Below are 19,783 nucleotides of genomic sequence, written 5' to 3'. Positions count from 1 at the left end.
TGAAATCAAGGTTTTTCGCCACCTCGTCCGTAAAAGAGTGCGAATAAACGAAACTAAACTACATTTAGTACCACCATACTGCTATGGGTAATTTTTTCTGCCTCTTGCGATGATAATTACAAACACATACGGCTCGTTTTGCGCACTTAACTATAGCAAACTACAAACACAATGTTGAACAACCTTCTATGCACTGAACCGTGACGCAGGACGAAGGAAAAGCCAAAAAAGTCCATTGTTACGTCAGAGGTTCCACTCATGTTTTCTATACTCTTTGATGAGAGAGAGAAGCTTTCGAAATCCTCTGATCAAAGTTGTATGATGATATAATTATCACAACAGGGAAGGTTTGAGTTAGTAAGGGTTGGTCTAACAAATTTTGAACCACGTCCAATACCACTTACATAAAGGCCCGATTAAATACCTTCAACATCGAGCTCCAAAAGAGCATTTAGATTTACCGGCGTTCTCTTGTTGAGGCGCGATAAGTTACTATTTATTGCACAAACTTTTCGTCAGGAAATTAAACTTGTTAGGATGCGAGTTTTTGCTTGATGATATTTGACCGATGTATTTCAAAATTTGCAAACGTTTCATATTTGTTACTTCACAATTTTAAGTTTAGGAGTTGACTTAGCAAAGATACGAGGCAGTCGTTTAAGCATGTAATTCCCTACTAGCTCCGTGGAGGCAAAATATTTAAAATGATTTTCCAGCCTAATATAAACTTTCCATAACCTAGTAAATTTTGAAAAGCAGGGTTCCAGTGTGGTAATGGAATTCAGCCGGTTCGTACGGGTTCTATAGAACTGTCCCATGAAATTTTATGAGATCAGCGAACCGGTTAGCATTACTGGTTACTGTCAATGGACTTTTTGTAACAGAACCGGCTGAAAAATATGACTTTTGTGATAGAACCGACTGGCAAAAAATTTGAATCCCACCGCTGTTGCAGTCCTACCACAAGACTGGTAACCACTGCTTTTAAGCTGTGCAACGGTCGGATGCTGCTAATTGTAAATGAGAGGTTCGCAGCAAGATTGGCCCGGGGGCTTCTTCGGCTTGTCACACTCAGCTTATCACCCGGGAACTTTTCTCTGTCGAGCTCAGTTTTAGTGCAGATCTCACACGAACGGGGGTTTGGTGGTGAAAGTTATTTTTAATTTCTATTTGTAGCCAATTTTTAAGTTGACACATTTAGCGTTGAAAAAAAATCCGCGAAGATTTTTTTAAAGTGCGTTCCTTTTTATCGCTTTTTTCTTTTTTTCAAGATTCTATAAATTCAGTTCAGTTTTTGCGCCAGTATTTAGAATTTTTTGACTTCTATGAGGATGGTTAGGCCAGAAAAATAAGTCAGCCAGCCAATAGAAACGCAGTGTTAAGTTGCTGGTTAGTTTCAACGCAGAATAACAAACATAGTTGACTTGACTTGTGCAAACAAATTTATGCGTCACGAAGCAAACTCTGCAGAAAATAAAAAATATTAGAAAAAATAAGCACTGCGTTTGTTAAGATATTTGTGGAAAGGAAGTGTGTTAAAATGCAAAGCAAAATGAAACATACTTCAAATGTTTTTTTCCGAAAATGTTTAACTAAAGTTGTTTTGGCGCTGCCGTTGAACGTTTTGCTTTATCAGTTAATTCTTTATTGTTTCTAAAATATTTATATCAAATGCATTTTAAAAAAGAAACTGTTGATTTTTAAAACAAGTTTTAATAATTTTGAATAAAATTAACATCCATCGAAATTTTGACCACTTGTTTTTCTTTATGTTTAAATTCCAGAACGATGAACCGTAAACTGCAGATCTTATTTGTTTTGGTTTGCGCGTCAAGCTTGGCCGCAGGTAAGATTGATCCAACCAGTGTGAAAATATTTTAAATTTCTTCTACCCACGTAAAACCATAATCCGTGTTGTCAAAATAAATTTGCGTTGATATCACCGGAAAAAGCCCACACCCGTTTCACTACAAAACTAATTATCGACGTTTTAATGAGGTGATGCCATCAGATACAAAACACTCCTTATTTAATGATGTTCAATAAACATGGGTCTACAGCAAATAACAAACTTATAATTTAGGAAAATTCCCTCAGAGATATAAAGTTTTATCGTATATCCCATATTTGGCCAATTTTCCATCTTACGTTGTGAACTTCCAATAATTCTTAAACCGTGTGTATTGCAAAATTTCAAATTTGTTTGCACAATTTAACTCTTAGCTCATGCTTTAGAAATGACTTGCTGACGAAATAAAGTTGTGCGTGGCAACGTTAGAATCTCATAATCTTTTTGTTATTAAAACTAACTACTCCATCACATGAAAGAAGCTAATTTTTTTTCAACAAATTTTTGATTTTAACGTGGAAAAGTCTGCAGCTAAAATAGTTTGTTGTTGTGGCGCAAACCTTTAAGTTCGAAAACCACTATAACGAAAAGTTGTTTCACGTCAATTTTACCAGAGATCAAATTCTATGTTTCCTGTTTGTTTTAGAAATTAAACTTCATGATATTTATATTTCGGCAGGATGCCATTGGTTCAGGTTCGGTCGCAAGAAACGAGCCACTGCAGCCGAAGCTCAACTGACTGAAGTTTGGAGATCCTACTTCGCAATCTGTCTCGGAACCAAGGCACGGTTTGAAGTTTACATCACATAACAACGTAGTATGTAGTAGACGGGGTTTAACGTCGCGAAAACCTTATGTTTATCTTGTGATTTTGTGGGAACTGAAGATACCAATTAGGTCAGTGGTCGGCAACCGCCGGTCCGCGAGATGTTCGTTACCGGGCCGTATAATTTTTCAGGGTAAATGCTAAAAAAACGTTTTGCCCATGTATCCCGGGATGATAAACTAAAGGCGTTTTCATTGCTAACTTTGTTGTTTTTTGAAGGCCGGTCCGCGATTAAATTTCAGTTTCAAAAACGCTCCGCAGTAGGAAAAACGTTGCCGACTCCTGGGTTAGGCGAAGTTCATCGACTGATTTAGTTTCTAGAAAATTATTTCCATTCTTAGTTATTCAAATACATTAGCGTCGATGATTATGCTGCCTGTTGAAGGGTCTGATACTGTTCAGTTCACACACAGTGAAATTTTATTTATGTTGACATAATTGAATAAAGACATTTTGGCAAGTTTTAAATTAACTGCAGTTAAATACAGTGGTGGAATTCAGCCGGTTCGTACTGGTTCTATAGAACCGTCTCACGAAATTTTATGAGATCAGCGAACCGGTTAGCATTACTGGTTACTGTCAATGGACTTTTTGTAACAAAACCGGCTGACAAAAAAATGACTTTTGTGATAGAACCGGTTGACAAAAAAATGAATACCACCTCTGGTGAAATCCCAAACTTATGTTTTTGTCCTTCACGAAATTTGTGACTGCTAAATGTATGTGGAATAGTTAAATTCAACTTAAACGATCAATTTGAATCAAAACTCATATGTTAACTCGTAATTAAGTGGTTCAGAATTTTAACGAGCGGTTTAAGTCGAAGCACTTGAATACAATCAGAATTAATTAAGTCACAAATTATTTCCAAATATTCAAAGTATTCGGTTATTACGTTAAACCGGAATCACAGATATTATGTAACTTTGCATAACAACCCGTTTAAACCCGGTAATACCAACCGGAACATAATAATCAACTTCCCGCGTATTTCACCAGATTGCCGCCGACCCAACACTCGCAGTTAACAACCAGAGCTGGGCGAGCAACGTCGATTTTACAATCCTCCATTCTGTCTGGTACATCAACGTCGAGCAGTGGCTCTGCAAGTGAGTAGGTTGCTGGTTCGAATCCCAACACGGTTTCGTCGCAAACCAAGTTAAATTTAGCATGTTTAAATGTGTTTGCCTTGGTTTCATATTTGGATATCGATTAACTTCCGGCCAACGTTTGCTGGTAAACGCGCTTCTATTGTACAAACTCATGCATGTAACAGGCGCTATGGTTGACTACAAGAAGCTCGTTAGGAAACCCGCTTTAAGCGTGCAAAGTCGTGCATGTAACAAACGCTATGGTTGACTACACGACAGCTTTTAGTTTTGGAAAACATTTGAACGAATTGGAAACGGCCACGTGTTGTTTAATTTCAGCGCTGTAGCAGGGCAGGACACTGGAGACTGCTGGAAGAACTACTTGAGCCAATACTTAAAGGTTGGACCAGTACTCACCTATTCACAGGAGTGCGTTGACGAGTTTGTAGAGGATACTCAGTCTCCTTCACAGAATTGTAAGTTTGAAATTATTTGCACAATTTGAATTTAATAAATATTGTTATGTGAGATGATTAAGAGTTGTAAACGGGCCTGAAACTGAAGTCTAAACCCGGTCCGAAAAGCGCGGCCCGATTTACAACTCCGATATAATTACGAGTAAATTGATTCTGGGAATTATATCCTATGCTGTTGCCATTTTGTAACGATTTTCAACCTTTCTTTCCAGCAAAAATACATTTGTTTTCTATGCTAAAGCTAACTGATTCAACCTTGAAACAAACATTTCCAAACTTGTGAGATAATTACAGCTATTAAAACCTTACATACACATTGAATAGATGTAAGTATAAACCTTTAAAATCAACATCTAGATGGGCAAAACTTTAACTTATTTCAAATTTTTAGAGCTCTTCTGGCTATCGTAGTTTTTTTTTATACAGGTTTAATTCCTTATTTCCTTTGTTTATCGTGCACTGTACTAATCGCATTCAGTGTTATTTACCCTGATGAAGGCGACCTGTATAGGACGTCGAAACGTCGGAATAAAAACACATTTGCCAGAAGAGCTCTTTGCATATACGTGGCAGCAATAGCCCTTATTTGTTTAACCGTCAAACGATTGGAATTTTTTTCCTTTTCAACGAAAAATATTTTCAATTTTCAGTGAGGTATTTTCAGAACGGGCGGAAAAAGCGAGGTCTTTCATATCCCTTCCCGCTCCCCCCAACTCAGCCCCCGATTAACACAACAGACCCACCGCTCCCTACGTCAACCGCTGACCCGGTGCAGGGGTACACAGCCTGCTTGGAGTCTAATGCGGGGACTATCCCTGATACGGATCCGATTAATTACGACGACCTGACGCAGTTTGTTCGGCAATACACCGTGTTCGGGTGAGCTGTTCGATGAAAGGGCTCAATGTGTTAAAAGGAGAGTGGATTTGATTTGATAAAACATGCTGTCGGTTTTATAAAAAAATGGCAAGGAATCCAAGCTGATTTAGTGATCACGGGACCGCCTCTAAGTATCAAATTGAATTTTACTTTTATTTGAGTTTAAAGTTGTGACGGTGATCGTTCAGTTTTGAATAGAATACATGAATTACATGATTCGCGAAAATGAAGTATTTCTAATACTAGCATGCAAAATACTTTCGACAAAAAACACCCTAAATCACAAATTAATGAAACGACATCAGCAAATTTCGCTACTTCCGCAATTTTTAACTTGTGTTTTTTTTTTCTTCTCACAGCTGCGAAGCTTGTGGCGACGCATGCGCAGAACAGTTTGCCCCCCTGCCACCAAACGCACCCCCCCAGTGGCCCTACAAGTTTCTCTCTCTCGCCCGAACGGATTCACCCATCCGGAACGCAATTTCGGATTGCAACGACGCGTTTTTCCCGGCGGGTGAGAATTTTTTTTAACACTTAAAAAATCCAAGTCGAAATGTTGTCGCGATATATTTTCGTGTTTTGTCGAAAAGTGAAACGAATTATATTTTGGATCAGGGGTCGGCAATCTTTTTTGCACTGCGGACCGCTTTTGAAACTGAAATTTTATTGCGGACCGGTCCTTATTTAGCAATTAAAACGCTTAAATTAGTTTATCATCCCCGGGATACAAAGCATTTAACCTAGAAAATTTTATAGGGACCGGTAACAAACCCGTCGCGGACCGGGACTGGGCCGGTTGCCGACCATTGTTTTAGGAGGCGAAATCTTTTTTTAATAATGTTTGTTTTTCTGTACTCGATGAACGGGACAATGGCTGACTCAAGCTGCCTTTGCTTTAAATGTCTGTGTTTCGATTATTTATTTGTATCCATGGTAACCGGCAAAATGTCAGCAAGGTCAATGTTCATACTCGACTTTCTGAAAACATAATTGCCATCCAAAAGTCCGTTAATTTCGTCATTGCTCGGGACATAAGGTTAGGAGCGAAACCGCCAAACTTTAAACACAACATTAGTGCTAGGCGTGTTGTTTATTTGCAACACAATTAGCCAAACCCCGCTTGATATCAATAAAAATAAAGTGGTTTCTATGCAGTGGTGGGATTCAATTTTTTTGTCAGCCGGTTCTTTCACAACAGTCATATTTTTCAGCCGGTTCTGTTACAAAAAGTCCATTGAGTGTAACCACTAATGCTAAACGGTGCGCTGATCTCATAACATTTCGTGAGGCGGTTCTATAGAACCAGTACGAACCGGCTAAATCCCACCACTGAGCCTACGCCTGCCTTTTTGTACGACTGCGTGGTAAACACAAGCCGCAACTTTCCGGGTGTTTCTGGATATTCCAGACTCAACCAATCCCATTCAACGCTCCCCAGCCTATCCCGAAGATCTCGATTTGTTTGTAACCAAACATTTTCAAACCGAAACCTGTCGGAAGTTTAACGTGGGTGTGTAGCAAACAAATTCCACCACAAGCTACCACAAGTTGCCACAAGTTGCCACGAGGTCAACCTCAATGCGAGATATCGTCACGCTGAAGCGACATAATCTCAGCAATCTCTAATTCGCCCTTGGGCTTCTGTAAACTTCTCACAGCAGGAGGATGGCACCGAATGTTTACTAACACGTCGTGACACAAATTATAAGCTTAGGTTGAAAGTTTCAAGGTTCAGATTGACATGGAATGCATTTGCCAGTAGATGAAAGGAGATAACGGATCCAACCTGAACAAACGAGGACTTCTAACAACACAAAAGCTCAAAGCTTTTGCCATAATCAGTATGAAAGAAACATAAAATCTAGATTCTAAACTCTGGAATATTTTTCACAAAAGTTAACAGGCTGTAATATTGTTTCGGTTGCTTTAGCTGAGCAAACGTCGATTTCTAGCAAGCAAGGACACAAAACTTTTGCCAACATGTAGTCTAGATTATTTTTCACAATGTCAACTGTGTTTCGGTTGCTGTGGTAAACTTAATGAAACCTACTTCTAACCTAATTGTTTTATATGTTGTGTGTTGTAAAACCGTCGAAAAACAATGTAGCGCAATAGGGTTTATTACCAAATGCAACGTTGCACTGTACAGTGCATGTTACATTATGACATAGCGAAAAAAACACCCTTCTAAATTACAAGTCCGTTTCTAATTGCTTTCTAGGACAATCTACCGCACATTATAATTGGTGGCAAATTGTAATTTCTGCTCCACGCAAATTATACGTTTTCCTCCGCGGAAACTTTATTGCGTTCACTTGACCTTGACAAAATTACAATGACATTGAAATGAGCGGCTTTTTGTCCTATCACAAAACATAATTGTTTTTTTTCCACTTGCTAAAAAGTTTGACCTTGAAAGTGACCTTACGGGTGCAGAATTACGCAGGTTATTAACTAAGCAGCAACTACGTAACGCTGTTGAAACTTCTGGTATTTTAGCTTTTGGTTGTGCAATATGATTTCCATTGTATGTTGGTTTACATTTCGTATTGTTTTTTTGTGAATTTAAGTGCTTCGGCAAAATAGTTGGGGAAATTGCATTATAGTTTTGTGTACAATTTGCCAACCCGGCCTTGTAATGCAAAACATAACAGCATTTTTGTCAATTGTTTCATGCAGATCCGTTCTGGAGCGAATGGTCCACGTACGGTCCCGAATGTCCCGAATGTGGCCAAGTTGTCCAAACCCGAAGGAGAACCTGTAGATCTGGTGTCGATCCAACCATGCAAGTTGCAGACTCAAGGTGTTCTGGTCCCAGCTCGGAACAACGTGGCTGTCAGATTCCCGTCTGTCAGCCCCCGGCGTGGAGTGGGTGGGGTCGCTGGAGTCCAGATTGTCCTCCTTGCGGGGATGGGCAGACCCAAGAGCGACAGCGTCAGTGTTTTTCACAGTTTAGACAACTTTTGCCCGTAGATAGCTGCCCGGGACAATACCTTGAAATCCAGGAATGCAGAATTCCATCGTGCCGGCCCAACGTATGGTCCCAGTGGTCCGCATGGTCCCCATTCTGCCCAACTTGTGGGGATCTAACGATGCAAACCCGGGAAAGAGATTGTTACGATCCCGACTTTACTCAGATTTTGAATCCGTTCGATTGTCCTGGAGGACAAAGGAGAGAATCGAGATATTGTGACATCACACAGTGCGTAAATAGTTGGGGTGAATGGGAAACTTGGAGTCCACAATGTCCCTCATGCGCTCAAGGTGCCCCAATCTTCCAAACCAGACAACGAGCTTGTTACTCGCACGACAACCGCCAACTTCCCCCACACGATTGCGGCGACGGCCCTGGGATAGAACGCCAACCTTGCCAAATACCACAGTGCGTAAATAGTTGGGGTGAATGGCAGAGTTGGAGCCCACAGTGTCCCTCATGCGCTCAATCTGCCCCAATCGTTCAAAGCAGGCGGCGAATTTGTTATTCGCACGACTACCGCCAACTCCCACCTCAGGACTGCACCGGCCCTGGGATGGAACGACAACCTTGCCAAATACCCCAGTGTGAACCTGTCGGTCGTTGGGGGCCGTGGGGTCGCTGGGCGATATGTAGCAGACAGTGCACGCGCAAGAGAGCCAGGGACTGTATGCCACCCAACGCAATATGCGAGGGGGTAAGCGACCAATCGCAGGGCTGCCGGGGAGGGTATTGTCCATCGGTGCAGTTACCCAACATACTTTGGGGACCGTGGAGTCGATGGAGTCAATGCAAGGATTGTGATACGATTGGCGGTGGTACGAGAAACAGAACCAGGAAGTGCACATACTTGGTTCTTTTTGACATTGATTCTTATAATTGCCAGGCGATCTACGGAGGCGATGACAACCAGACCGAATCCTGCAACTCATGTCCGTAACTAATCCAACTAACTAACTAAAATATATTTATCATAGTTTGTTTCATGCACGACTTTGCACGCCACATGCATCTCAAAGTTTGAAAAAAACTAAGAAAAAAACCTGAGCAGCTTTTTAACCGTTTTTGAGACGAGACGAAAATGAAATGCATAGAACTTTCCCTAGAAACCTTCTTTGGGCGTGTAAAGTAGCGCACGAACACCCGTTAGGTATTTATTGTCTTTCGTTTGCAAAGTCTTACCCTAATCCACATTTTACCAATAACCCCAAACAAATAACTCCAATAGCTCTGGACAGTTAACTTCATTGTTATTAACAAAGAAAAAAATAATAAAAGAAGTGAAATATGAGTTTTGTTTCAAAGAGTTTGAGTTATGATTTAAACCAGCAATATGTTTCAATTGAAACAGCGTTTATAAAAAACATAAGAACTCAAAAACTGTCTTAGCTGTATAGACACATACTTTACATTATATTTAAATATTTATTATAAGTTTTCTACAGTTTGTTAAATTTGGCAATAATTTAGACTTTTGTTAAAGTATACAGCGTGTTCAAATTAAGTGAGGGTCGTATAATGCTAGATAAGATTGATATGGAAAAAAAATGTATTTTTTAAGCAAAATACCAATTCATAACCGTTTTAACAGGTCCCACAAAAGCCACGCCAAGATGTGTTCCTGTGTGGACGGATTGGTCCAACTGGAGACCTCTTAGTTGTTACAATGATGGGTATTGTGACGTCACAATCAGTAGAAGCAGGGCGCGAAGATGTCTTTGCAACAATCAACAGGTGACCGCGAATTGTTTGTTGCATGCTAACTGAAATCCGAATTGGATAAGAAATGATTTTTTTCTGCTGGTGTATGTAGGTTCCCTTAGGTCTAGTCAAGTCGCCTTCATCAGTGCGAACAACCTTCACAAAATGACAAACTTAATAAATTCGAGCCGAAAAACAACGAGCAGAAAAAAGGAAAATGCCACAAGCAATAAGCGTCACACATTCCAAATGCATTACTCATTAATTCCACCTTAGTGTGCGATTCGCTTTTATCTCTCTTATGGAAATTTTCGTAGCTGTACTCTGTGTTGGGATTCAGCCGGTTCGCACCGGTTCTATAGAACCATCTAACGAAATTTTATGAGACCAGCGAACCGGTTAGCATTACTGGTTACTGTCAATTAACTTTTTGTAACAGAACCGGCTAAAAAATATAAAGTTTGTGATAGAATCGGCTAAAACAATCTCACCACTGGCTGCACTAAACCGAAAACAGCTGCTTTCTAGAAGTTTAACCAGTTGAATATATTTAGGTTCGCTCAACTCTTTGTTCGCCAGAATTGGACGTTGAATCGCGCTCCTGCAGAAGAACTTGTCCGCAATGATAAAGAAAAAAAACCTGACAAAAAGTCATATTCGTTTTTTATTATTTTACAAAACGCAATAAAAATGGCTACGCGCCAAATGTATTATATTTTAACTGCGTTAGTTTTGAGAAAAGTGAAAGGACACAGGAATAGTTGAGAAGAGTTGATTAATTTTTGCCCCCTAACGAAATAAATTATAATTTGCGAAAACAAATTCACGCTTGGTCGGTTTTGTTTAGCTGACGTAATCCGAAAACAATGACGTGTGATTAAGTTTCAGTGGAAGTTATTTGATGCCTTTGTTTAATTATTTTCTGGTTGCATTTATTAAATTAGTTTTCAAAGTACAAACGCATCTATTGTTTAGACTCTGAACAGAATTATTTAGTGTAGAGTGTAAAGTCAACAAGAGTAAGTCCAGGACCACAAAATCGGTTCCGTATTATGTTTCAACCCTTTTTCTTATTGCTGGATAAGACAGTAGCTTTGAAACAGGTTGAAAACATAGAAAGGCATTACAAAGCTCAGTCGAAACTATTATTTATTACTTTGAATAAAAGTAGTCCAAGTTAAACCAAACTGCAAAACATTGATTATGTTAAGAAGCTGCAGGCATAATATCAAGTTTAAAGAGCTCTTCTGGCAAGTAAAATACTATGTTTTCCTTGGAATAAAAGAATTTTGCACATCAAATTTAAATCAGAGGTCACTTTCAGACACAAATGTGGTAAATAACTTACAAATAGTTTCCCACAAATCAAACATTAAAGTTATGTTGTCGATGTGCGATGCAATTAATTTTTAACTAAATGAAAGTCTTGTTGATTTTGATTCAGGTAACAATTAACTAATAAACATGACTTCTGGTAAAGTAGTGCTAAAAATTCGTGTCAGTGATTTAAGTCAGGAAGATCAAATAGTAGTTTGTGATCCATCCTGGACTGTTAAGATGGTGAAAGAATTTGCTCACGGAAACTCAGGAAATGTGGTGAGTAGTGTTTGCAATGTATTGTGTCAGTTGAAAAGTGGGTAAAGTTCTACATTATTATTTATTTTATGCATGTCAATTTATTACTTATTTTTAGGACTTGCAAAAGTTGAAATACATTTTCGGTGGCAAATATCTTCTTGATGATGCTGTCTTAAAAACTATTTTCAAGGTAAACCGGATTTTGTGTCGTTGTAATATCTAAACTTTACAGGCATTGTTTTATAAATTGAAACCAAATTTACACATATAGTTGTAACATGTGGAATTTATTTATTTTGACAGATTTCTTCGGAACCCCAAGTTGTCCATTTATTTGCATCGGAACAAATCCAATCACCAATTCACCATGTTACTTCAAATCCTGTGGGTTTCGCTCTGCATTAACTTGTGTAGTGCTAAACATTTGTAAAATCAATCATTTTCTAAGCTGAGTTATTATTATTTTTCTAAACATTTACAACAATTGTAAAGGGCTTGGTTGGTTTTGTTGTAGGGCACAGTTCAGTTGGACAGCCATACAATGATTTTGTTTAAAAATGTAAAACATTCATTTGACATAATTTAGTTGCTTTTAAAATGAAACAAATATGGTAAAACTGGACTGTATTTGTAAACCTGACGTTAATATTTTATCCCAATCAGGCGATGTTTAACAACGTTCCATCGCAAACTCCTCAACCTACTGTACTTCGACACAGACATACTTCTCCCAACCTCGCTGGACTGTGAGTATAACAAATGTTATGTTTCATATTATACAGTAAACCTGGGTTAGTCCAGACCTGTTTGGACCTTAAAATATGTCTGGAAATAGCAAAGGTTTGGTTTATCAAATGCCGGTTAGTTAACGTCTTACCACATTACAAATCATTTGTACCTCAGCTTTTGTTCGAACGAAGATAAACTGAATCTGATTTAACCAAAGTTTATTGTAGCAGTTTTTGTTGTAATACTTTGTACTGTAGGTTTGCATCAATGAATATTTTTGAGTACACATTTTTGAGTTTTTTTTTAGTACATGCGATGATGTACTAAACTTCAGCGTTGTGACTAACATAAACTTCCACAAATGTTTTGAGCCATGAATGAGTTATGACATGATACTATCGACTTCATTCATTTTTGTTCGTTACAAACTGACGACGTCATCAACTACTTCCTGCTGGCTTGTATGAAATATAATCCATATAACACAACCTGTAGTCTAATGAACTGTTTGTTGTTCTGTTATGTCCATTCCATGCAACTCAACAAACACCACTCTATTGACACACATTGTTTTTTATGAGACAGAGAGTCAATTGTGTTTACCTTGTTGCATTATATGAAAATACTTCTAGGTATATCTATGCTGTACATGTGTTGCAAAAGTTTGAGTGATGTGTATTTAAATAAGATATAAACTAATTTGACATTATTGTTTTAGTGCACAAACCACATGGACCCCAGAGCAAATGACAGCTTACTACCAACATCCAGCATGGCAACAATATCATCAACACATGGCCCAATATATGCAGTAGTAAGTAAAAACTTAATGTGTGGTCCAACACAATAACTTTCACCTTATGAAAGTTACCAGTAACACCTTGTTTTATATAAGCTGTTGCTGCAAGGCATAATATCAAATTTATAGAGCTCTTTTGGCAATTGTAGTTTTATACCGATGTTTCAACATCCTATACAGGTTTAATTCTTCTTTTCTTTGCTCATTGTGCACTCGACTACCGTATTCAGTGTTATTAACCCTGATGAAGGCGACCTGTATAGGACATCAAAACAAAAATACAATCGCCAGAAGAGCTCTATAAAGTTAACACTTTTTATGTGTCATAGTAAATTGTCAAATATTGGACCCAATTTTAAATAATTGGGTGATTAGGAATCTCTTTCTCAGTTGGTCGTAGTGTTGTTTAAATAGTAATGTAGATAAAGTATTGAATACATTTTCATCGAATAACTTTGTGAACAGCTACAATGCTTCATATGGGAGTCATACTGCATATCACCACATTCAACCACAAACCCAACCACAAGAAGGAAACGTCCCACAAGCAGCTCAGCAAGTTGATGGAGTAAGGAACAATGTCAACAATCCCGCTCCTGCAGGCGTTCCTGACAGAGATGCCAACCCACCAGTGAGTGAAAGACTAAATAATGTGTGTAAGAAAGTTTCTTATTTTGATGCAAACCCTTTTATGTTACTTTTAATGTAAAGGATTTTGATCTTAGATTCTAGTGCAGGGGTCCCCAACTACAGCCAGCTGGCCCGATCCGGCCCTTAAGGTCAAATCATATTGATAGCTTTTATTACAATAAATTATTAACAATTATGCGGTGCTTCAAGTCTGATAAAAACTAAAGTCACACAGCCTTAAACACAGTCATGCCCATTAATTTAATTTCATCAAAACATTGTTGCTTCACAGATGAACGCACAGGGAGGGTTTGCTGTTGCCGACGACGACCAACAAAACGATTGGTTGGATGTTATGTTTACTATGATGCGGGGAGGATTTTTCCTCAGTATAATCTACTTCTATTCGACCATCTACAGATTCGTGTTTGTTAGTTTGCTCTTCCTTCTTATTTACATGTAAGTAACATTTAATACAGGTATGTGTTACCTTTATATTATAGGGACAACCACTGTGTATTAAGTGGTTCGAATTCAGTCGGTTCGCACCGGTCCTGTAGAACCGTCTCATGAAATTTTATGAGATCAGCGAACCGGTTAGCATTACTGGTTACTGTCAATGAACTTTTGTAACAAAACCGGCTAAAAAATATGACTTTTGTGATGGAACCGGCTGACAATAAATTTGAATCCCACCACTGAGTGTATTGTACATTATCTGAGACTTTTAAATTGAAGTTCTTGTAATTTGCTGGTAGCTGGTAACATCTCAGTTAAAAATCTCTGTTCACATTCACTCATGATTATTTATTGCCAAAATGAAATTTTTTAACATATATAACAATATTTGTTTAGTTACCAAGCCGGGTTTTTCCAGCCTGAACGAAGGAGGGGCGCTCAAGCAGAACAAGAGCCGCCAGCGCAACAACAACAACAGAATGAACAAGAAACCGACGACAACAATAATCACGAAAACACAACCGCCCCTGTAAATGTAAGCAGCAAACAGTTTCAACAGAAAATAAGTTGACACCTAAATTTAGTTTAGTGTTAAACAATGTAGTACCATTTGGCAGAGTTCCAGAAGAGCTCTATAAACTTGATATTATGCCTGGCAGCAATAGCTTATGTAATGTAGTACCATCACTGAAACATTGCCAATTTGAAACACAGATGTTTTCCAAATTGCAATTCAAGACCAACAGAAGTAATAAGTAAACTTAAAAAAGCTGCATTTCCAAGCAAGTTTGGTATTGCAGTGCTTTGTTTGATGTGAAACATATTAATATGGATAAAAAATATTGGAATGTCCATGATACTTTTCAAGGCAATAATGAACTGTATTTTTCCAGGAAACTTTATCAGAGGAACGTCTCCGACCTGAGCCACCTTCTGTTTTCGCGACCGCCTGGTGTTTTGTTACAACATTTTTTACTTCTTTAATTCCGCAAGGGCCCCCTGTCGGAAACTGAAAAGTTCAAGAAAGTTTAAATGTGCATGGGAATATTTTGTTAAATATGTTTTGTCCTGTTTGTGGCTTCTTAACATAATTCGCCTTTTCATTGCCGTCTAAGTTTGTTGCAACGAATAGAAAAGTCAGGATGGAAAACATGACAAATATCACCTGGTTTAGGGTGTGGGTAAACTTTCTAACTTTGCAAAAGCGCATGTGACCCTCCTTACAATATAAGGCTATACTTCCACTAAGTGCAGGTTGTACAGTACAAATATTTGCAGAATGTTAAAATATTAATTCATGAATTTCTTCTGGAAGTCGGTTATTGTTCACATTTAAAATGCCAGTTATGTGTCATAAAATTCTGCAAAAGTTGCCCACCCTGTTCCATACACCAAAATGCTTCAACATATGGAACATATTGACTTGTTTATAAAGTTGGAATATTCTAAATCAATGTCAACCTGTTTTTCTTCCTCCGTGGTATTTTAGGAAATTGCTAATATTGTAATTAACCTTTCTGTGCTTCTTAACATCTTGCATGTGGCAGTGATTTAAACAGAACTAAGTCGCTTCTATATGAGTTAGTAAGCACAGTGTTTTGTTTATAATCTCGCTATTTATGACAGCAATTGAAAAGTTACGTGGTACATTGCATACGTTTGTGACTTGGTGATTATGTTTATCTGGTTATACAGGAATGACTACGTAATAAACATCAGTATTACAACAAAATAACTTGTAGCTATTATTGTTACATCAGCTGCTGTTTGATGAGAAAGTTTGCAGGTTGCAGGTTCCCATACTTGGTATGTATGACAACTGCTCCTCTTATTGCTAAGTTTGAAGTGCTTAACTGTGCACGCTATACTTTATACTTGTTATTCAAAATACTACATATACTTTTGGTGTATTGCTGGCCCATTATATCCAAGTGAATATACCAAAAATATACTTGTTATTTAAAAACTAATTAAAATACATTCTTCCAACAAAGAAATTAAATGTCATTGTTTTAAGTCAGTTAAAGCTTTGAACCAAACAACATTTTAACAAGGTAGAAAAGGTCACCAAAACAGCAACTAAATTCATAAACACATGGATGATAATCACAGTACGCCAGACCCATGCCATAGGATATATATATAAGTGTGCCATGATTGGTGGTTTGCATCAACGCTTCAGGGCTGATCCCAATTATGAATTTATATTCATCTTACATGGATGATATTTTGTAATTAACCGTTTGTGGTTCTTGTTTATTGCTGTACCATTTGTATTTTTATTAAGATTTAAACTTTGCATTTTTCAAACTTTGTTTAGTGATTAGACCTTTTTTTGTGGGATGAATGGTTGTTCTACAAACAAACAAAATGTCACACCTACGTGACAATATCCAACAGATGTAAAAATTTCATGCAAATTTAAAAATGATTTTAATCGAAAAAAGGTGGAACACAGGGTAAAAAACTAGAGTAGTACTGACCACTAGGAGGTGTTTTAGGCAACAACCATTAATGCTTCTGATGCACATCTACATAACTATATCTACCATCTGTGTAAGTTTTATCCAAATCCATCAAACATTTGATGGAAAAACAGTCGGACAAACTTCGGGGAAAAATACCCATTTTAGGGGGCCCTGCGGGGTAAATACTGGGGTTATCAACAAAAACAAAGTGGGATGCACATCTACATAACTATATCTACCATCTGTGTAAGTTTTATCCAAATCAATCAAACATTTGATGGAAAAACAGTCGGACAAACTTCGGGGAAAAATACCCATTTTAGGGGGCCCTGCGGGGTAAATACTGGGGTTATCAACAAAAACAAAGTGGGATGCACATCTACATAACTACATCTACCATCTGTGTAAGTTTTATCCAAATCCATCAAACATTTGATGGAAAAACGACTTAGACAAACTTTAGGGCGGAAAGAAAACAAACAAACAAACCGAGTAAAATCAATAGGTGTCCCCACCAGGGAAGGGGACCCATAATACTTGAAACAGTTGCTGAAAAGGCAAAGTACGATGTCAAACTTTGCTTGTAGTTGCTAAACCGACAGTTTGTAGTAAATCATGGGCCAAGGTTTATTGCACACATCAAGAACATAAGCTCGAATATTATCGCAATAGTAAAATGAGCATCTTGCAACAAACAGTTTGTTTGTACTCACACAAACACGAAAAATAAATTTAAAAACTCAAGGCACAAGTGAGATCAGAGCTAGTTTAATTTTTATCATTTTTTAGATTTTAATGTTGCCATAAGTTTCAAAATCAACAATGATCTATTCATTTAAGTCTGATATCATCTGATCATAAGCTGTTTTGGTCATCAAACTGTTTAATTCAGATGGATTGCTCATCTTTATTTCCATAAGCCAGCCTAAAAAAATATAAAAACATTGTCAAGTAGGTTTAGTCTGTGGGATTCTAATTTTCTGTCAACCGGTTCTATCACAAAAGTCATATTTTTCAGCCGGTTCATTGACAGTAAGTCCATTGACAGTAACCAGTAATTCTAACCAGTTCGCTGGTCTCATAAAATTTCGTGAGATGGTTCTATAGAACCAGAGCGAACCAGCTGAAACCCACTACTGGGTTTAGTGCTTATTATTCATGCTGATCACATTGTAAACAATGTTAGGAAACTGTGCATCCTTTACCTCCTTCAAATGGTTCTTTATTTAGAAGCTCTGTACTATCTTCAAGTTCATCGTTAATGGTAGTAATTGTCCCCGATACCGGCATATAAAAGTCCACTTCATTTACATTTTTAAGGACTGGAAATGAAACTAAATAATCTAAATACAAGTTTGAAAACCTTTAATATATGCAATAAATGCATTAAACCTAAAAGATATATATTTAGGTAGCATGTTGAACAAACCAATATATTTTATGTGCAGATTTAGTCGATTGTAAGCCCCGGCTTATATTGTTTTTACCTACAGTTTGTACGGCTTACAATCGGGGCACGCTTACATTTGAGGGCAGCTTATGAACATGGGCGGCTTACAATCGAGTCAACACGGTATGTGATCAATGTTGTGTTTTCAACACAATTTTGTTTAAAATTTACACACTAAAATATAATAGGGTATAATTAAAGTATTTACCATCTTTTTCAAAGACAGCGCCAACTTCGGTTAAATCAACAAACACAACATCGCCAAGCTTTTCCTGAATACAAAAAGCGTATTTTTTAAAAAACTACTAAATACTTTAAAGCAGTATTTTTGTTAAATGAGCTGTAAAAGCATCATTATCACAAAAATAAATTTTCTAATTAGCAAAAACACAACTTTGCCACAATAACAATTAATGTAGTTGTAGTTACCTGTTCATAGTCAGTTATGCCGATACGAACAACGTCCTCATATAATTCCTTAACCCATAAGTGGGAGTCAGAAAAATAAGTTCCTAAAAACAAAACCCATCATCCGATAAAAACAAGTAACAACTGAATATTCTGTGTCCACAAAGTTGTGTTAATAATGACAAAATGCAGTAGAGCATATTAACACCACTTTCAATGGAGCAATTGTTTGTTTGTTTTATTTTTATGCTTGGTGTGTGGGCAATGCCTGAATGTGTCCGTTGATTATTTTTTTAGCTGAAGTTTCTTGTTTAGGGAAACACAAGCGACCAAGATAGGATTAGAACCGCAACCGTGTGATCACAAAGAATGTCCTAAATCATAACTCCCCTGGTATAATTTCCTATGCCATTAACAAAACTATTAACTATAATGATAGCAGAATCAAAACAACAAAGCAAAAATGTGTTCACAATAGACTGGAAATAAAAATCTTCCATACCTGGTGAAGCCATCCGGAAGCAGAATGTTGCTTCACAGAAAAACAACATACAGAGCACGAGAAGCTTCATGACAGCGATACTTTCTTGACAATTTCAGCACTGTAGAACTTTCAACATATTGGCTGTAACCTTTGCTTGCTAGACTTGCGTTGAAAAGTCGATTGGATCGTTGACGCAAATTGATTGGCTTGGTTTATGTCGAATCCAACACCATTAAATCTTGCTCAAGCTCCACAAGACATCACAATGCAGAATGACACCGCAACCCTTGCTTGCTACTTATATACACAAGTCAAAACAACTTACCAACGATATCCCACTAATTGCATTGTTGTCAATTGTCAACGCAGCAAGTAATAAACCAACAATGTTCCAGTCGCATCAATGCATCGTAGTAGCCAGTAGGCGTCATTTTACGCTGTCGTCCATGGTAAATATGGTAATGCGAATCAAAGTCCAGGCCACAGCGCCACAAACATTCAACATTCTGCCAAGACAATGAAATGACAATCAGCAATCAGCACGTGCTGAAAAGATTCGATGACACAGTACAATATAAATATTACGTCACATCTGAAACAGCGTTTCCCAACCATTCTGGTGCCGTGACCCCTTGATAACATTTGCCAAGTTGCGGCGAACCCAAAGAAAAAATTAGTAGGGCATACTTTCAAAATTTTAAAGCTATATATTAAAGATCCACCCCTGCTGTGGCTACTAATTTAGATGCTATTTAACAAATGTTGAGAACTGTTCTTTTGTATTCTATTTTGTTAAATACATTTTAGACCAAAATGTTTAATCCCAATTTTTTTCTCAACAATGAAGTGGTCTATGGCCCAAAACAAGTTGGGTACCACTGCCTTTAGGCGACCCCAGGCAAATTGCCGGGCGACCCCAGTTGGGAGCCGCTGCTTTAAAAGAAATTCTCATTGAATTGAACATAAATCTGTCAATTTCAAC

At 37.7% G+C, this 19,783-nt stretch overlaps 3 protein-coding genes across 5 annotated transcripts; 2 read left to right on the top strand and 1 right to left on the bottom strand.

Moving 5' to 3' along the window:
• Window positions 1-1,711: 1,711 nt before the first annotated feature.
• On the top strand, window positions 1,712-10,506 carry LOC145225450 (coadhesin-like). Its single transcript, XM_080092161.1, has 9 exons — window positions 1,712-1,846; window positions 2,529-2,632; window positions 3,675-3,784; window positions 4,106-4,242; window positions 4,893-5,121; window positions 5,481-5,635; window positions 7,801-9,027; window positions 9,687-9,829; window positions 10,351-10,506. Exons 1-9 carry the CDS (start codon window positions 1,789-1,791, stop codon window positions 10,420-10,422), a joined length of 2,235 nt encoding a protein of 744 aa, XP_079948287.1. The 5' UTR covers window positions 1,712-1,788; the 3' UTR covers window positions 10,423-10,506.
• A 713-nt stretch (window positions 10,507-11,219) lies between these two features.
• LOC145225459 (homocysteine-responsive endoplasmic reticulum-resident ubiquitin-like domain member 2 protein) lies at window positions 11,220-15,726 on the top strand. Its single transcript, XM_080092171.1, has 9 exons — window positions 11,220-11,392; window positions 11,490-11,564; window positions 11,678-11,758; window positions 12,038-12,120; window positions 12,822-12,917; window positions 13,368-13,533; window positions 13,825-13,991; window positions 14,388-14,526; window positions 14,885-15,726. Exons 1-9 carry the CDS (start codon window positions 11,261-11,263, stop codon window positions 15,002-15,004), a joined length of 1,059 nt encoding a protein of 352 aa, XP_079948297.1. The 5' UTR covers window positions 11,220-11,260; the 3' UTR covers window positions 15,005-15,726.
• A 1,342-nt stretch (window positions 15,727-17,068) lies between these two features.
• On the bottom strand, window positions 17,069-19,382 carry LOC145225470 (glycine cleavage system H protein-like). Of its 3 annotated transcripts, XM_080092189.1 has the most exons (6): window positions 19,127-19,375; window positions 18,820-18,927; window positions 18,339-18,421; window positions 18,118-18,181; window positions 17,665-17,802; window positions 17,069-17,384 (listed from the first exon to the last, which is right to left on the bottom strand). In XM_080092189.1, exons 2-6 carry the CDS (start codon window positions 18,887-18,889, stop codon window positions 17,287-17,289), a joined length of 453 nt encoding a protein of 150 aa, XP_079948315.1. In that variant the 5' UTR covers window positions 18,890-18,927; window positions 19,127-19,375; the 3' UTR covers window positions 17,069-17,286. The 3 variants fall into 3 exon arrangements, with proteins under 3 accessions (XP_079948315.1, XP_079948324.1, XP_079948308.1); XM_080092198.1 differs by having other exon boundaries at window positions 17,665-17,781; window positions 18,820-19,382; XM_080092182.1 differs by having other exon boundaries at window positions 18,820-19,373.
• Between the last annotated feature and the right edge of the window lie 401 nt (window positions 19,383-19,783).

The sequence above is a fragment of the Phallusia mammillata genome, chromosome 1 (genome assembly GCF_965637545.1).
Source record: "Phallusia mammillata chromosome 1, kaPhaMamm4.hap1.1, whole genome shotgun sequence".
Taxonomy (NCBI): Eukaryota; Metazoa; Chordata; class Ascidiacea; order Phlebobranchia; family Ascidiidae; genus Phallusia; species Phallusia mammillata.
This window is presented reverse-complemented; position numbering and strand designations above follow the sequence as displayed.